General features: G+C 37.6%; 1 protein-coding gene across 1 annotated transcript; it reads left to right on the forward strand.

Moving 5' to 3' along the window:
• The first annotated feature begins 265 nt into the window (after positions 1 to 265).
• Positions 266 to 3456, forward strand: LOC143558531 (uncharacterized). Its single transcript, XM_077047359.1, has 2 exons — positions 266 to 1849; positions 1956 to 3456. The coding sequence occupies exons 1-2, from the start codon at positions 266 to 268 to the stop codon at positions 3357 to 3359; spliced, it is 2988 nt and encodes a 995-aa protein (XP_076903474.1). The 3' UTR covers positions 3360 to 3456.
• Positions 3457 to 14706: the final 11250 nt, after the last annotated feature.

Genomic DNA, 14706 nt, shown 5'->3' on the forward strand with positions numbered 1-14706 from the left:
ACACATATTTATTTTGTTCCTTGGTTCCTTGTTTTAGGTTTCTTTTTCTTTCATTTCAATTTATTTTTCTTAGTTGGATTTTAATTTTCATTTGCTTATGATTATCTTTATTTGTACGTGTTGTATATTCTGATTTTCAATATCTGTTCATGTTATAATATAGTTATGATTTTGTATATTGAAACTGCAATTGGATTCACATGGTTTCCTTCAATAGGCTAATAGTTGTTTGTTGATTTCAGGTATCAGCCCTATTTGTTCAACAATGTATCCGGCTTACCCATGGACCGACTCATACCCGAACCACGCCGATACACGAGCCAAAGATATGATGATCCCATTCCCATCAAGCTCACTGTATCAGCCCTGGCCCTATGCTGCCGGCTACTCATATCATGGATGCTGCAACCATGCCTGTTACGGGTATGGATACCGACCACATTACACTCACTACCATCCTTACGGGTTACATGCTCCATTTCCATACCATGTTCCGCCACCACATTATTCGATTGAGCAACCGAGGTACGAAGATTATGACAAAAAAAGGAATCATCATTGTTGCGGATGCAATCACCAGGAAGAGGATGTCAAGACGCCAATGATCAAAGAGGAGTCACAAGCTGACAAGAAAACAACAAGTAATAATAATAATAATAATAATAATGACTCCTCTTTGTTGTTGAAAGGCCGCCCTGAGGGGTATCCTATCATGTGGGTCCCTCGGGACTACGTTACCAACACCAAACCAGAGGCGAAGAAGATGCATTCTCATGATCCTGTTTCGGCCAAGCGTCTTGAACCTTCGAAACAAGGCGGAAACGGTGAAATGGCCCGTGACACTGAGTATCCAATCTTGTGGGTCCCGCGTGGATACATGACCAACACCGAACCAGAAGCCAAAGAGAAAGAGAAGGAGATGCATTCTCGTGAACCTGTTTCGGTCAAGAATATTGAACCTTCGAAACGAGGCGGAAATGGTGAAATGGCTCAAGATGAAAAGAATGGAGATGGTAATCGGTTCCCGTTTAAAATCTTTTGGTTGCCTCCTAAAAACTATGAGGCGGGAAACGACACCAAGGAAAACACTCATGATCTAGTATCTAAAAATGGATTACCTGATGATAAAATTACTAAAAACAAAGCGGACTCGGGTACTGAGGGCGAGTGTGAAACTAGTAAGAAGCATGGTGTCCAAAAGGTGATCCCGGTGAAACAAGCGAGTACAAAAGAGGAAAAGAAGAACCCGAAAAGCATAGAAACGAAGGTGAATACGAGTTCTGTGGAGAAAATAGAAGATGGAAGCAGGGCTTCACCAAAGACATCCAGATTACCGCCTGTTTGTCTGCGTGTCGATCCGCTTCCAAGAAAGAAGAAAAGCTCGCGCTCGCCTAGCCCGACTGCTGAGAAACAAAGATCAAACAAGTCGCCGGTTAACACTCTGAAATCTTCTCAGCAGGAAGCACAAGTTTTTAAGAAGAGCGAAGAAGAGCAAGGTGAAGTTAATATCAAAACCGTTGATCATGCCAATAAGGTTGAACGAGATAATGTTACCGACAATGTGGCAACTGGAAAAGGAGATGAAAGTGAAAAGGAGAAGAAGAATAATATGTCGGAGGACGAAGCGGCTTTGATCATACAGTCTGTGTACCGTGGTTTTGAAGTGAGGAAATCGCAGCCGCTCAAGAAATTGAGGCAAATCTATGAGGTTAAGAAACAGGTTTCGGAGTTGAGAAATCGTATTCAGGATTTGGAAACATCCTCCTCGACCGACCGCATCGATGGAAAGAAACAAGTGATTATCAGTGAGACTATAATGAGCCTTCTGCTAAAGCTAGACACTATCCAGGTATACATACGTTACCGAATTTGACCGACTTTTGGTAAATGAAATGTTTTTTAATTATAATAATATGTGATATGTGATACTAATCTTATGATATGATGTTGATCAGGGTTTGCATCCGTTTGTTCGAGAGGCTAGGAAGTCGGTCGCGAAGGAGCTTGTAGGTTTACAAGAGAGGCTTGATTCTCTTGTGAAATCTGTAACCCCGAGTGACCAACAGATTATGCATCCTGAAGATGAGAAGTCAGATCAGGCGCAAGACCAAACAAATTTATGTGAGGGTCATGAACACGAAGCTACAGAATCTCAATATAATGATGTTGCAGATGCCTGTAATACCGCCAGTCTTGAGCAACAATTGGAGATGAGCACTGAAAATGACGCGAAGTTTGATCAGGCGCCAACTGAATCTGATTCAGTAATATGTGTGAATCAGGAAGTGGAATCGCGTAAAGATAAGTCGGATCAGGCACCAACCGAATGTGATGAAGCCTTGGAGTTATGTGAGAATCAGGAAGGGGAAGTTGCAGAGTCGAAAGAAGGCTGTAATACCGTTGGTGAACCGCAATTAAAATCATATGAACCGAAGCTCGATCAGCCACCAACTGAATGTGCCGAAGCTTGTGAGACTCATGAAGTAGAAACTACTATAGCTTCACAACAAGTGGAATCCAGTAACAAGGAACCAAGTGAATCTAATGAAGCTTGTGAGACCCATGAAGTGGAAAATACAGTGTCACAAGAACTTTGCAATACCGTTGAGAAACCAACGGAATGTGACAAACAGGAAGTGGGAGCTATAGAGTCTCATGAAGGCTGTAAGCCACTACTGGAATCGCATAAAGAGAAACTAACTGAATGCGATGAAGCCGAGTTATGCGACCAGGAAGCTATAGAGTCACAAGAAGGTTGCGAAACCACTGACGAGCTGCAACTGGAATTGCATAACGACAAACCAACTGAACCTGATGACGCTATTGTGACTCATGCAGCTGAAGCTACAGTCTCGCAAGAAGGCTGCAATAACATCGCTGAACCTCAAATGGAATCGCATAACGAGAAACCAACTGAATGTGATAATGTTTGTGCGACTCATGCAGCCGAAGCTACAGCCTCACAAGAAGGCTGCAATAACATTGTTGAACCTCATATGGAATCTCATGAAGATCAGACGCCAACTGAATGTGATAGTCATGAAGCGGAAACTGCACATGAGTCACATAAAGATAATACTAACAATGGTGTTGTAGAAGCGGACGACATGAAGCATGAGTTATCTGGCGATGCTAAGAACATAAGCATGATGGAGATGAAGTCTGCTGCGAAGGCGAACGAAGGTGAGAAAGTGCGGATGGCAATGGAGGAGCTGATGAACGAACAGCTAAACGTGATACGGGAGCTGATGGGCCGAGTGAAGGATCTAGAGAAAAAGCTTTCAAAAAAGCAGAAGAAGAAAATTAAAGTAAACAAGGGCAGGAGGTCTATTGTTGAACAGGAGGAATGTTTAGTGTGATGTTTGTTTGAGCAGTTACATGTTTTTTTTCTTTTGCTTTTGTGTGAAAATAATGAAAAGTTTGTTGTTAATATTTATATGTTATCTATCATCTTATATACATTTTATATGTTATCTATCATCTTATATGCATACTTGTTACTTTGATGGCCACTTTTTCTTGCTCAACAAAGATATTGTGAAATGATGTAAAATAAATAGTGGTTTTGTTTGTTTAGTGGAATTTATGGTTGTAAGTTGGATGTCCTGGTGTCCGTTCATGTTCATTTATGTTTGTATATTTAATAAACAAACCAGACATGAACAAAAAAGTTTCATTCGGTAAACTTAACAGACGAACACGGACAGAGGTCGCGTTCGTTCAATAGTGTTCGTGAACGTTCGGTAACGTCCATCCGGTAACGCCCGTTTGTTTGTCTATCCGTTCGCTAATGTGTAGTATTTTTCTGCCATTAATGTGTTTTTATTTATCTGTTTTTTACCAGATTATCCTAGTATATAAACCAGATGAAAATAAAACAAACCTTACTATTGTGTGATTTATGGTTATTCATATTGAATTACACAAAAAAATATTAAAAAATTAATCAAAAAATCAACTCAGAATTTAATAAAATAAACGAAAAAATAAAAACACAAAAATATTTTCACCGTCTTTCTCATTCCCCAAAAAAAAGAACACAATAGCGAGTGAAAAAAATCATTGTGTATTTTTGTTTATTATTGTGTTTGTGTTTATTTTCGTCATTATTTGTTTCTTTTTTCATTGACATTGTGTCTTTTCTCTTTATATTGTGTAATATTACTCAACATTGTGCTATATTTTGTTCGGCATTGTTATATTTTGCAATCTTTTGTGTTTTTTTTAGTTATAATTATGTCTTTTGTTCATTTTCATCGTTTTTTTTATCTCGGCATTGTGTCTTTTCGTCATTTTTTTATATTTTTTAACGGGATACTTTTTTTAAATTTTTTTTCGTTTTTTAATTATATTTTAAGTTGAGTTTTTTATGGTATTTTTGAATTTTTTTTTGTGTTACAAGTTTTTCTCACATTTCTCACTTTTATCCCAATTTGTATTTTAACTTTACTTCGAGTTTTTGTGTAAACTCTTGCTGTAAAAAATGAAAAACTTAAAATATTTTAAGTTGCTGAAATCTATCTTTCCAATAGGTGGACCATTGTATAACATGTGAATATATTCTTTTTTTTGGAACGACCAACTAAGTAATATCGGGTACGCGGCCCACATTGGCTAAAGGTAGCCCAAGCCGGCCACGAGTCCTGACGGATGGAGCCCTTAGCGGTCCATCTATTGAGGGATTCCCCGGATAAAACCCGACCCTAACGCCTGTCGAACGGCACGACAGCGAGGTGTCGGTAAAACGAGGTGAGATCAGGATTCGAACTCTGGCAAGCCATGGTCATCCCTTATATCCCCCATATAAATTGGTGATAGTGAGGTTTGAACCCCTGATTTCCCACTAGTAAAATGAGTGCTCTACCATTAAGCCACATCTAATTTATAATGTGGATATATTCTTAAAAGACTCGTGACATTTGACATTTGTAAATAAACTATTGGTTGTATCCTTTGTTTAAAATTACGGATCAAAAGCTTTTTAAAACAAAACCTACGATTGAAGTAAATAAACAATATTTGCTAATGGAACTTTATACCTGTATAAATAACACATATTTTTCAAGACGCGTGTTTTAGTTTCGATTTAGGTTTTAGGGTCGCCAGGTAATCGTCAAGATTATTTGGAACAACCGAGTAGCATTGAGAGTTTGGCGACAGTTGCATGGTGGAGGTCTATGGGAATCAAACAACTAGGTTCGTTTTGGTCTGTGAAATCAAAGGACACGTGGTATTCGAACAACGGTGATTAAGGGGTCTTCGATATTTTGCTGGTGGTCCAAGAATGGTGGTAGGAGAGTAGTAAAGAACGAAGGCGGTGACGCCTTTGTGTTTGGTTCGCAAAAAATGAGGTGGTCGAGGACGTTTCATGATTGTGGAATCTTCATAAATGAGTCACCGAGATATCAACATCGGTGACGAGGGGTATACCAAACCTGCATGTAATTTTCGGAAAGTTGGGACGAAACTTATCATATGTAAATAATTCTGAATATATTAAATATTTGTTAGACTAAATTTGTAAATTCTTTAACAAATGTAATGTAACATCACGGAAGTTTCGAGCCAAAAATGTCAAAATTCTAAAGTCAAGGGACCAATTCTATCAATTTCCAAACTCAAGGGTTAAAATTGTAAATTCTGTTTTCCTGACCCATCGCGATACGCGATGGATCAGAAGAGAGACCCATCGCGTAGCGCGATGGGGTACCTGACACATTGAGACACGTGTGCTACGTGGCACACGGTGGCACCGTCTGCTGCCACTTGTCACCACGTGTCGCCACACGGCACAACGCCTGCCACGTGTCGCCACGTGGCAGGTCTAGTGTCTGACTAAACAAGCCTACATCGCGATACGCGACAGACTTGCCAAGGGGGCCGTCGTGTACCGCGACGGGCTCCAAATTTTGCCTATAAATAGAATGCCACAGGTTCATGTCCATCACACCTCAATTCACACATTCATATCTCTCTCTAGTCTCTCTCTATAAGGCATATAAACCCGACCTTTGATACACCTCGAAACTCGTGCCCCGATTCCTCGTATCCCGTGCCCATTACCTCGATATTCGTGCCACTACCCTACGAAGTTTATATCAAGAAGGAGATACTATCCCGAAGTCCCGACGATCATTTTGAAGTGAATGCCGTGAAGAATGGGTGCCTCTTAAAGCGTGCCGACGTGGAAGGAGTATTGATGTACCTCGAGTTGTGTGCAAGGAAAAGGTGTTAATCAAGGGATAAGGAAATCAAGCGGCGACGAGGTGCTGCTCAAGTGAATAGGGTTATTAAGCCAAGAAAAAGGAAGGCGTAATGGCCGAATAAAATATTAATAAAATATTATAAAGGCTTAATACCCTAAGTCGAGATTATACTCAATACCTCGAGAATAAAAGAAATATATAACAAAGAAAAGAAAGAAAGAGCAGAGAAATATATATATATATGTCTGTGTGTGTGTGTGTGTGTGTGTGTGTGTGTGTGTGTGTGTGTGATGTATAAATATTATTTGTTATAGATATTATTTAAGTATAATGAGTATACTTAGTTAATTAAAGAAATGAATACGTTTCTTAAAGAATAAAAAACACAAGGGTTTTATAAATAAACTAAAGGTTTATAAATTTACTATTAAAACTAAAGGTTTTAAAGTAAAAGAGGTTTTGAACTAAAGGTTCATCGAGGTAAAAGTTTATAAAACTAAGACTAAAGGTCTTAAGCCGGATTGTATATCCGACTAATGAAAAGTTATAATCGTACTATAGGTGCGAGATAGCAAGGGAAAGACCCACGGACGTTGTTGGAAACCGATCCCAATCAAAAGGTGAATACGCCCCAAACTATTAAACTTGTTTTCAAACGAGTCAACATGTTATATGAAAAACTTTACATGAGACTAAATGTCTCTAAAACATTTATAAACAAGAGTAAAAGCCTATCCCTCAGGCTGTCGTGTACGTTTGTCTGGATCTTTACATATGTGGTAGTACGCGGTGTGCGCATCGCACCACACCTGGTCGTAGTACGCTTTCCTGCGGGGAGCACGACATTGTGTATACGAACGGTACTTAACTAAGTTGAACGCTGCGGTGTTTGCTGGGGGTACTTAGGTAGAGACTTGAGTTTGTAAATTGTGTTATAACTTTATTATTCCTAAGCCAAGATGGGCCGAGGCTTGCGTAACCCTCGAGGGATAATAAAGTAAAAGAAAATATTTTTGCGTCAGCATATTCACCAGCATTCGTTGCTGACTTATTTTATAATATTTTACAGGTAATCAAGAATAGAGCTTGAAAGACGAAGGGCTCAAGAATCCGATGGCTCGGATGTTTTTATGTAAATAATAAATATGGTGTTTTGTAAAACTTATAATAAACAAGTAAACGTAAATGGAACTTTCGTTCCATCTTTTGTAATGTAAATATTTATAACTTTAAATCCACATGTTTTATGAAGTCTTCCGCTAATAACCCGTAACTCTGATTTTATTACAAATGTGGTACCAACTATTGATCCTACTATTATGCTAAGATGGGGTGTGACATATAAGAATCCAAAAACAATAAACAACACATTCATATGAGTGTTTAGGGTTCTTGTTTCTTAATTATGTTTGCTAAAATATTGTCCTTCCATAGAACACTCTTGGTTTTCTTTAGGGTAATTATATTCAAACATCACTCATTGGTATGCTAATAACTTTATACGGGCATATGAGTTATATGAGTCGTATAGCCCTTACGTGACACACGAATGTACGAAGAGGATATGATGACAATATTTTTATTCTTTGCAGGTCGTATAGTCCCTATATGAACTGTATAGGCTTCATGACTCGTATAGGCTCACTTAACACGTATGACCTATATAGGGGGCTATGCGACCCGTATAAACAGAGATTCCCCGACAAAAGTTCTACATGCCAGTATGTACTTCGACCGACACCCCAAAACTCTCATATTGTTCTTAGGTTGTTTGATTAGTATGGAGCAAAATATGTACTTTTAAATTACGTGTTTTTATTTTATAACCAACTCGGCTGTTATTTTCAATATTTTGTATTTTTAAATTAATTCAAAAAAAGTATATACAAGTCAAATAGGTGTTGTACGAGTTATATAGCCCTATACAACTCGTATAGGGGCTATACGATACAAGGGAACAAAACCTGACACTCTCCGATATAAAATGACATAATTTTTCACCTATACGAATCGTATAGACACATCTAATGTTCAAATAACTTATGTGCTATGAAAATAACCGATGGCTTTTTCATTATCCTTTACCAAATAACGAAAAAACAATTTCAAAGTGTGAACATAACACAAGTACTATCGGTGATTGGCAAACTAAAAAAAAAGAAAAAGAAGGAGGAGAAAGGTTTAGATTTAGTGGGGTCAAAAATGATGTGTGGGGCCCAACCGTAAACTTAACATGTATGTATGTGTACGTGTCTTCCGACATAGTGTGAACATCCTCATCTTCAACGTGAATTGAAATGAATGAATTGATATGTATGAATGAATATTCGTGGAAAATAAAAACAAGACAACAAGCGAAGATTCCTAAAGTCTTAAAATTCCACAAACCGCGTTTCATGCCATTACTATTTCAATTTCAAAACATGCATGCGATTGTTTACTTCTTTTTTGTTTCCTATGACATGTATAAATCCAACAACAAATTCATTAACACCCATTCAACTACTACCCATCAGCTAATCTATGTATAGGGCTGTACATAAAGCCCGTAGCTCGTGGCTCGCTCGAAAAAAGCTCGGCTCGAAAAAGCTCTATTCTAAATGAGCTCGACTCGACTCGGCTCGATTTTTAAACGAGCCGAGCTCGAGCCAGGGTCAGCTCGGCTCGTGGCTCGGTCTTGGCTCGACTCGTTAGCTCGGCTCGTTGGCTCGTTTAGATTAAACCCTAAATTTTAATATCTATATATAATAATATCATACCAAAAACTAAATAAATAAAAATTATACATATATTATATCACTCGATACCTAAAACCTTATAAAAGAATAACAAAATAAAGCATATAAATTTATAAATTCTCTAGTTTATAAATTTTATATAATATGTATGTTAAAATTATATTTTTTGTATTTTTTATATCAAAATTTGTAAAATATAAAATAAAAAAAATAAATAAAAAATAAAAATAAATAAAAAATATTAAAGGAATCCGGCTCGACGAGCTCGAGCTCGGCTCGAGCTTTCTACGAGCCGAGCTCGAGCTCGATTTTTTAGCTCGATAAAGAAAACAAGCCGAGCTCGAGCCAGCTCGATTAAGTTCGAGCTCGAGCTCGAGCACACTCTGGCTCGACTCGACTCGGCTCGTTTACAGCCCTATCTATGCATGGTTTAATTTGCACCTTAGACCCTAGGTTATACTTTCACGTCCAGACTGTTAAAGCTGATTTGACAAATATTAACGAGTATAACATCACACACAATAATTTAATAATTGTTTCTAAATTAAACTAGGGGTTAAGAGACGTTAAAGACAAGTTGGGTTAAAGTGTTAACGGGCCTCAAGTACTTTACGCTGATAGAGGTTAACCGGGTTAAACCATTTTCTCTACATGAGATGGAGTAAAAAGGAATAGTGTGAGTGATGTGACACCTACATAAAATTAAGGGGCATGAATGCATCTCTATGGCCTTATTTGCATCCTATCATCTATCTCAAAATCTAAAATTACACTAAAAACATTACATTTTCTCTTTAGTTTTCAATTAAATAATATTTTTTATACTTTTATCAGTACCATTTCTTTTTTCTTCACTCACAACCACTTTCAATATATATTAAAAAGTTATATGGCGTGAACTGTACATTTTCAAATATACAGAAAAATAACTGTGTTTCTCTTTCTTCCACTCACAACACCCTAAATCACTTCACACATTATATAAACTTCACTCACATTTTTTTATGGATTAAATGTGAATATTCTTATGAATGGGTGCATTCTTTCGAAACCTATTTTATGTCAGAGAACTATGATAACAATGTAAAGCACTTATACGTAATGCGTTAACAATTTAATGGGATATATAAAAAATAGACAACATTAAAAAAAATTCACATTATAACATAAAATATGGATTGTTTGGTTCATGCAGTTCTTAATATATTTTATTTATTCTGATTAGAGCATCTATGTCACACTCTAACGCACGTCAGAAATGTTGAGGCGCAACTTATTACATAGTGGCTCACAAGACAATATCAATAACATAATAACATAGTGACAATATCTAATTATTTTAATTCCATTAATTCAAACAAACCACATAAGTATCCGAAAAGTGAATAAACATTATCCAAAAACAATATTTATAATGAAACAATATTCATCCAATCTATAAGCTTCAAACTTGATTAATTCAATATAGGGATTACTCCATATAATAGTAACCAACTATAAAAGTTGTTCCAGTCAGGTCACTGATAAAAATTTTTGTTCCAATAATGTCATTGAACTTTCATTTTTGTTCCAATCCTAAATATTTTTGTTGGTGCATTATGCTAGAAGTTCATTAGTCTTGAGTCTATTGTGTCTGTAATCGTTACTTTGCTTATTACGTTTTGGTGAACTTGTTAGTTTGTGTTTTTGGTTTAAGCGAACTTGGTGTTTGGCGAAGTTAGGGACAACTTCGCCTAGCCTGTTAGGCGAAGTTGTCGAGGTCTATATATACCTAACTTACGCCGTACATTGTAAAGGTTTTTGATCAGTTTGTAAATGACGGCTAGGTTTATTGGTGTTCTGGTTTTAACATCTATTAACAAGTAAACCTTTGTTCTTACGTGTTACGTGTTCTTTACGTCTCTCTCGTATAAACACTCGTAACGTATACGTAGGGGATTCTGCACCCTCGTGTTATGAGATACTCCTGTGTAGATCCGACTGGGAACCTACAATTGGTATCAGAGCTTTTGCTCGTGATTGTGTGGTTCGGGATTATCACACGAGTGTTAAAATCATTCCGCTAGACGTTTCGCGGAATCGGTTCACGTAAAACACCGTTCGTTTGGTCTATACCTCTACATAATAACCCTCGTCGCACCTCCTCGCATCATTATACTCACCAAAAATCAACAAAAACCATCTCAAAATCAAGCAGTTCATTCCAGCGAAGTTGCCGTCGTCACTGTTAGGGTTTCAGCGAAGATATTACAACGAAGTTGTCCTTAAGCGAAGTTGTCCCTTGGCGAAGTTAATAGTCTGCGAAGTTAACCAATAAAATTATTTAACTTCGCCCTAAGCGAAGTTGTCACTAAGCGAAGTTATACTAACTTCGCCATTTGCTGTACACAGAATACAATTTGGTTTAATTTAAGTTCTCGTTTCGGTTAAATATGACTTCGATAAACATTACTGAACTGGTAAAAATGGAAGTTGAAGCTGGATCAGCGACTAAAGCTCCAAAGTTACTTAAAGGCACTGATTTTGTTGCATGGAAGGACAGATTTGAGTAGTATGTGAAATATCAAGACGCAAAGATGTGGGTATGTATTCAGGATGGATATATCCCACCAACAACTGAGTTTGAAGGTCGTGAGCAACTAAAGACATATAATAAGATGGAGGATGATGAGAAGAAAATGTACGAGGCAGAAAGTAAAGCATTAGCAACAATCACCATGGCACTACCTTAGGAAATTCTTCATACATTCAGAAAGTACAAGTCTGCTAGAGAATTATGGGAAGCATTAGAGAACCGCTATGAAGGAAATGTCAGAATTCGAAACTCCAATACAAAGTTGCTGAAAACTCAATTCTCAGTATTCAAGTACTTTAAGAATGAATCACTTGATGACATCATCACAAGATACTATCACTTGATGACCGAGTTGAACAACTACTCCATAGAGTATACCGAGAGTGAGATTGCGGAAAAACTTCTTGATGCTCTTCCACCAAAATGAGAGATGTACACAATTCTGATGAGAGAAGATAAAGAATTTGATAGCTTTGATTTAGAAAATGTGGTCAACAAGTTACGTAATTATGAGCTTAATATGTTACGAAAAGAGACGCCTACTGATCAGGTTCAGGATCCGGGAATGTATGGTGCAAAAGGCTCTCCAAACTCAAGTTCTAAAACAGAGTCGACCGCTTATTACTCAGGTGGAGAACCAAACACTTCTCAAGATGGTCATGTGGTGATGAATATGGATGGAGATATATGCTTTGTAGCAGGTGGAAGTAGTTCTTCGAAACCTCAATCCTCAGTTGGTAACTCTTCCACAAGTTCTTCAAGTGTGAATTACTCAAAGATGCCTATTAGTGTAAAAGCTGCTGAACAACAATTTGCTCTTTATGCCTCTTTCATTGCCTCCTATGAGAACTATATCAAAGGTAGAATAGTTGACCCTGCTACTTTGGATGAAGATTATGATTAGATAGATGCTGACGACATAGAAGAGATGGATCTACAGTGGCAAATGGCTATGATAGTAAGAAGGGTAAAGAGGTTTATGAAGAAGACAGGAAGAAAGTTTGTGGGAGAGAGACCTGGGTTTGATAAGTCAAAAGTTCATTGTTATAACTGTCAACAAAATGGGCATTTTGCAAGGGAATGCACAAATGAAAGAGTTGAAAGGAGTCAGAATAAACCAACTCGTGGAAATGATGCTGAGACAAGAGCCATGGTATCTCAACAAGATGGGGGATAAAACTGGAACGTTCAAGTGGAGGAAGTGATTGAACAAGTGAATCTGGTGAATATAGTGACTGGAAGATGTGAAAAGGAACCAGTGGAGGATCAAGCGTACATGGCAGAAGTGAATGATCAGCTCTCAGAGGTATGTTCTGAACCTAATTGTGAACAATGTGAAAAACTGTCTGATCAATTGAATGCTTTAACTGATCAGCATGTAAGTTTTGAAAAAGAATTAAAAACTTTAAAAGAAGAACATCATTACTCTAAACAAAGGGAAAACAGTTACTCGGTAAAAATAAAAGCTGGTGAAAAAGACATAAGATGCCTTAAGGCAACATTAGCTGAGAAAATACAAGTAATTGATCTAAGTTATAAAGTAGTGGAAGAAAAACCAAACTTATTGTTGTAAAGGATAAACAGATAGCTGATTATCAAGTAAAAGTGGTGGAACTAAACAGAAAACTTGAACAGTTTAGGAACTCTTCAGTGATGCTTAATCATGTCCTAAGTGTTCAACGTTCTCCTATTGATAAATGGGGAATATGATTCACGGAAGTCCCACCACCTTTTAATTATAATTATACTTATAATCCTTGTAATCAGCCATATACTTTTGTTAAGCCTGATCAGACAGTAACAGGTAATGTCAGCTCCAACACTCTACCCGTTAAAGTTCAATCAAGCAACACAGACGTTGAGTCAATAAATCATGAGAAGCTCAATAAAGATATTAACGAATCGGTTTAGACAACTTCATCAGTCATGAATCATGATTCCAAGCCTAAGAAGTCTGTGGACATTCGTAAAGTGGATGATGAAGTTGTGTTACTCAGACGGGGGTAGAGTGATACTTTTAGTGAAAAGAGATCTTCTTTAAACCCATTTATCCCCCCTATGTGAAACAAACTGTCAGTGAAACAACTTCATCTTCTGATGCAACTCCTGAAAAGAATGTTCGGATAGACATTAATTGTCCGAACAAAGTTAATAGTCTAAACAAGAGTTGCTTTAGATGTAAAGAAAGGGCACGTTGTCAATAACTGTCCGCTGAAAAGGAAGAAATCTAAAAATATGAGGCCAGCCAAAACCAAGAATAAAACGAACTCTAAAACTGGTGCTGGTAAGAATACTAAAACACATAAAAGTAGAGGTGATACAAATTAAATATGCTCGATTTACTGTGGAGAGTCATTTTGAAATGTGCATGTCTCCACATATGTAACATCCCGAAATTTCAAGATAAAATTAATTATATTATTTAATAATAGACGGAAAGTTACTCGGGTTATCAGGAAATAAATAAAAGAGTAGGAGTTGGTATGGGTCGGGCTAGTGTCAGGTAATGGACGTTGGTTATGGATTTGGATTATTTGAGATGGGTTAAATGAGAATGGGATTTAAGGGATATAAATATCCCCTAAACCCAAAATATCTTCATTCTCACCCTACACCCTAAAACTCCTAACACACTCAAAACACACACATTCTAACCGATCAAGATTCGAAGCCGAGACCCGAGATTTTGTTGGTAGATCTGAGTTGGTAAGGTAAGAACAAATCCAACAAAGCTTATATTACTGTAAATGGTTAGGATTGGATGGGTTAACCGGACCCGAAACCCAAACTGCCCAAATCGGACCCCTAAAACGTCGATTTTAGGCCGATTTGATGGTTGGGATTTGTAGGCGCCGATCATACGATTCCGTGGGTACCAAAATCGAGTTATTTGGCTAAGAAACGAAGGAGTTATGGGCAAACAGATCTGCAGCGCGATAACTTCGCCTGCAAGATTAAGTTCGCCTGATGAACTTCGCCTTCAAGCGTAACTTCGCCTTCAAGCGTAACTTCGCCTATGGCCAAGTTCGCCTAAGGATAACTTCGCCTGAAGCCAAGTTCGCCTAAGGTTTAACTTCGCCTGAAGCCAAGTTCGCCAGAGGTTTAACTTCGCCTGAAGCCAAGTTCGCCAGAGGTTTAACTTCGCCTGAAGCCAAGTTCGCCAGAGGTTTAACTTCGCCTGAAGCCA

Source organism: Bidens hawaiensis, unplaced genomic scaffold (genome assembly GCF_021521415.1).
Source record: "Bidens hawaiensis isolate Kalapana, Puna unplaced genomic scaffold, B.hawaiensis_p1.1 tig00019553_1, whole genome shotgun sequence".
Lineage (NCBI taxonomy): Eukaryota > Viridiplantae > Streptophyta > Magnoliopsida > Asterales > Asteraceae > Bidens > Bidens hawaiensis.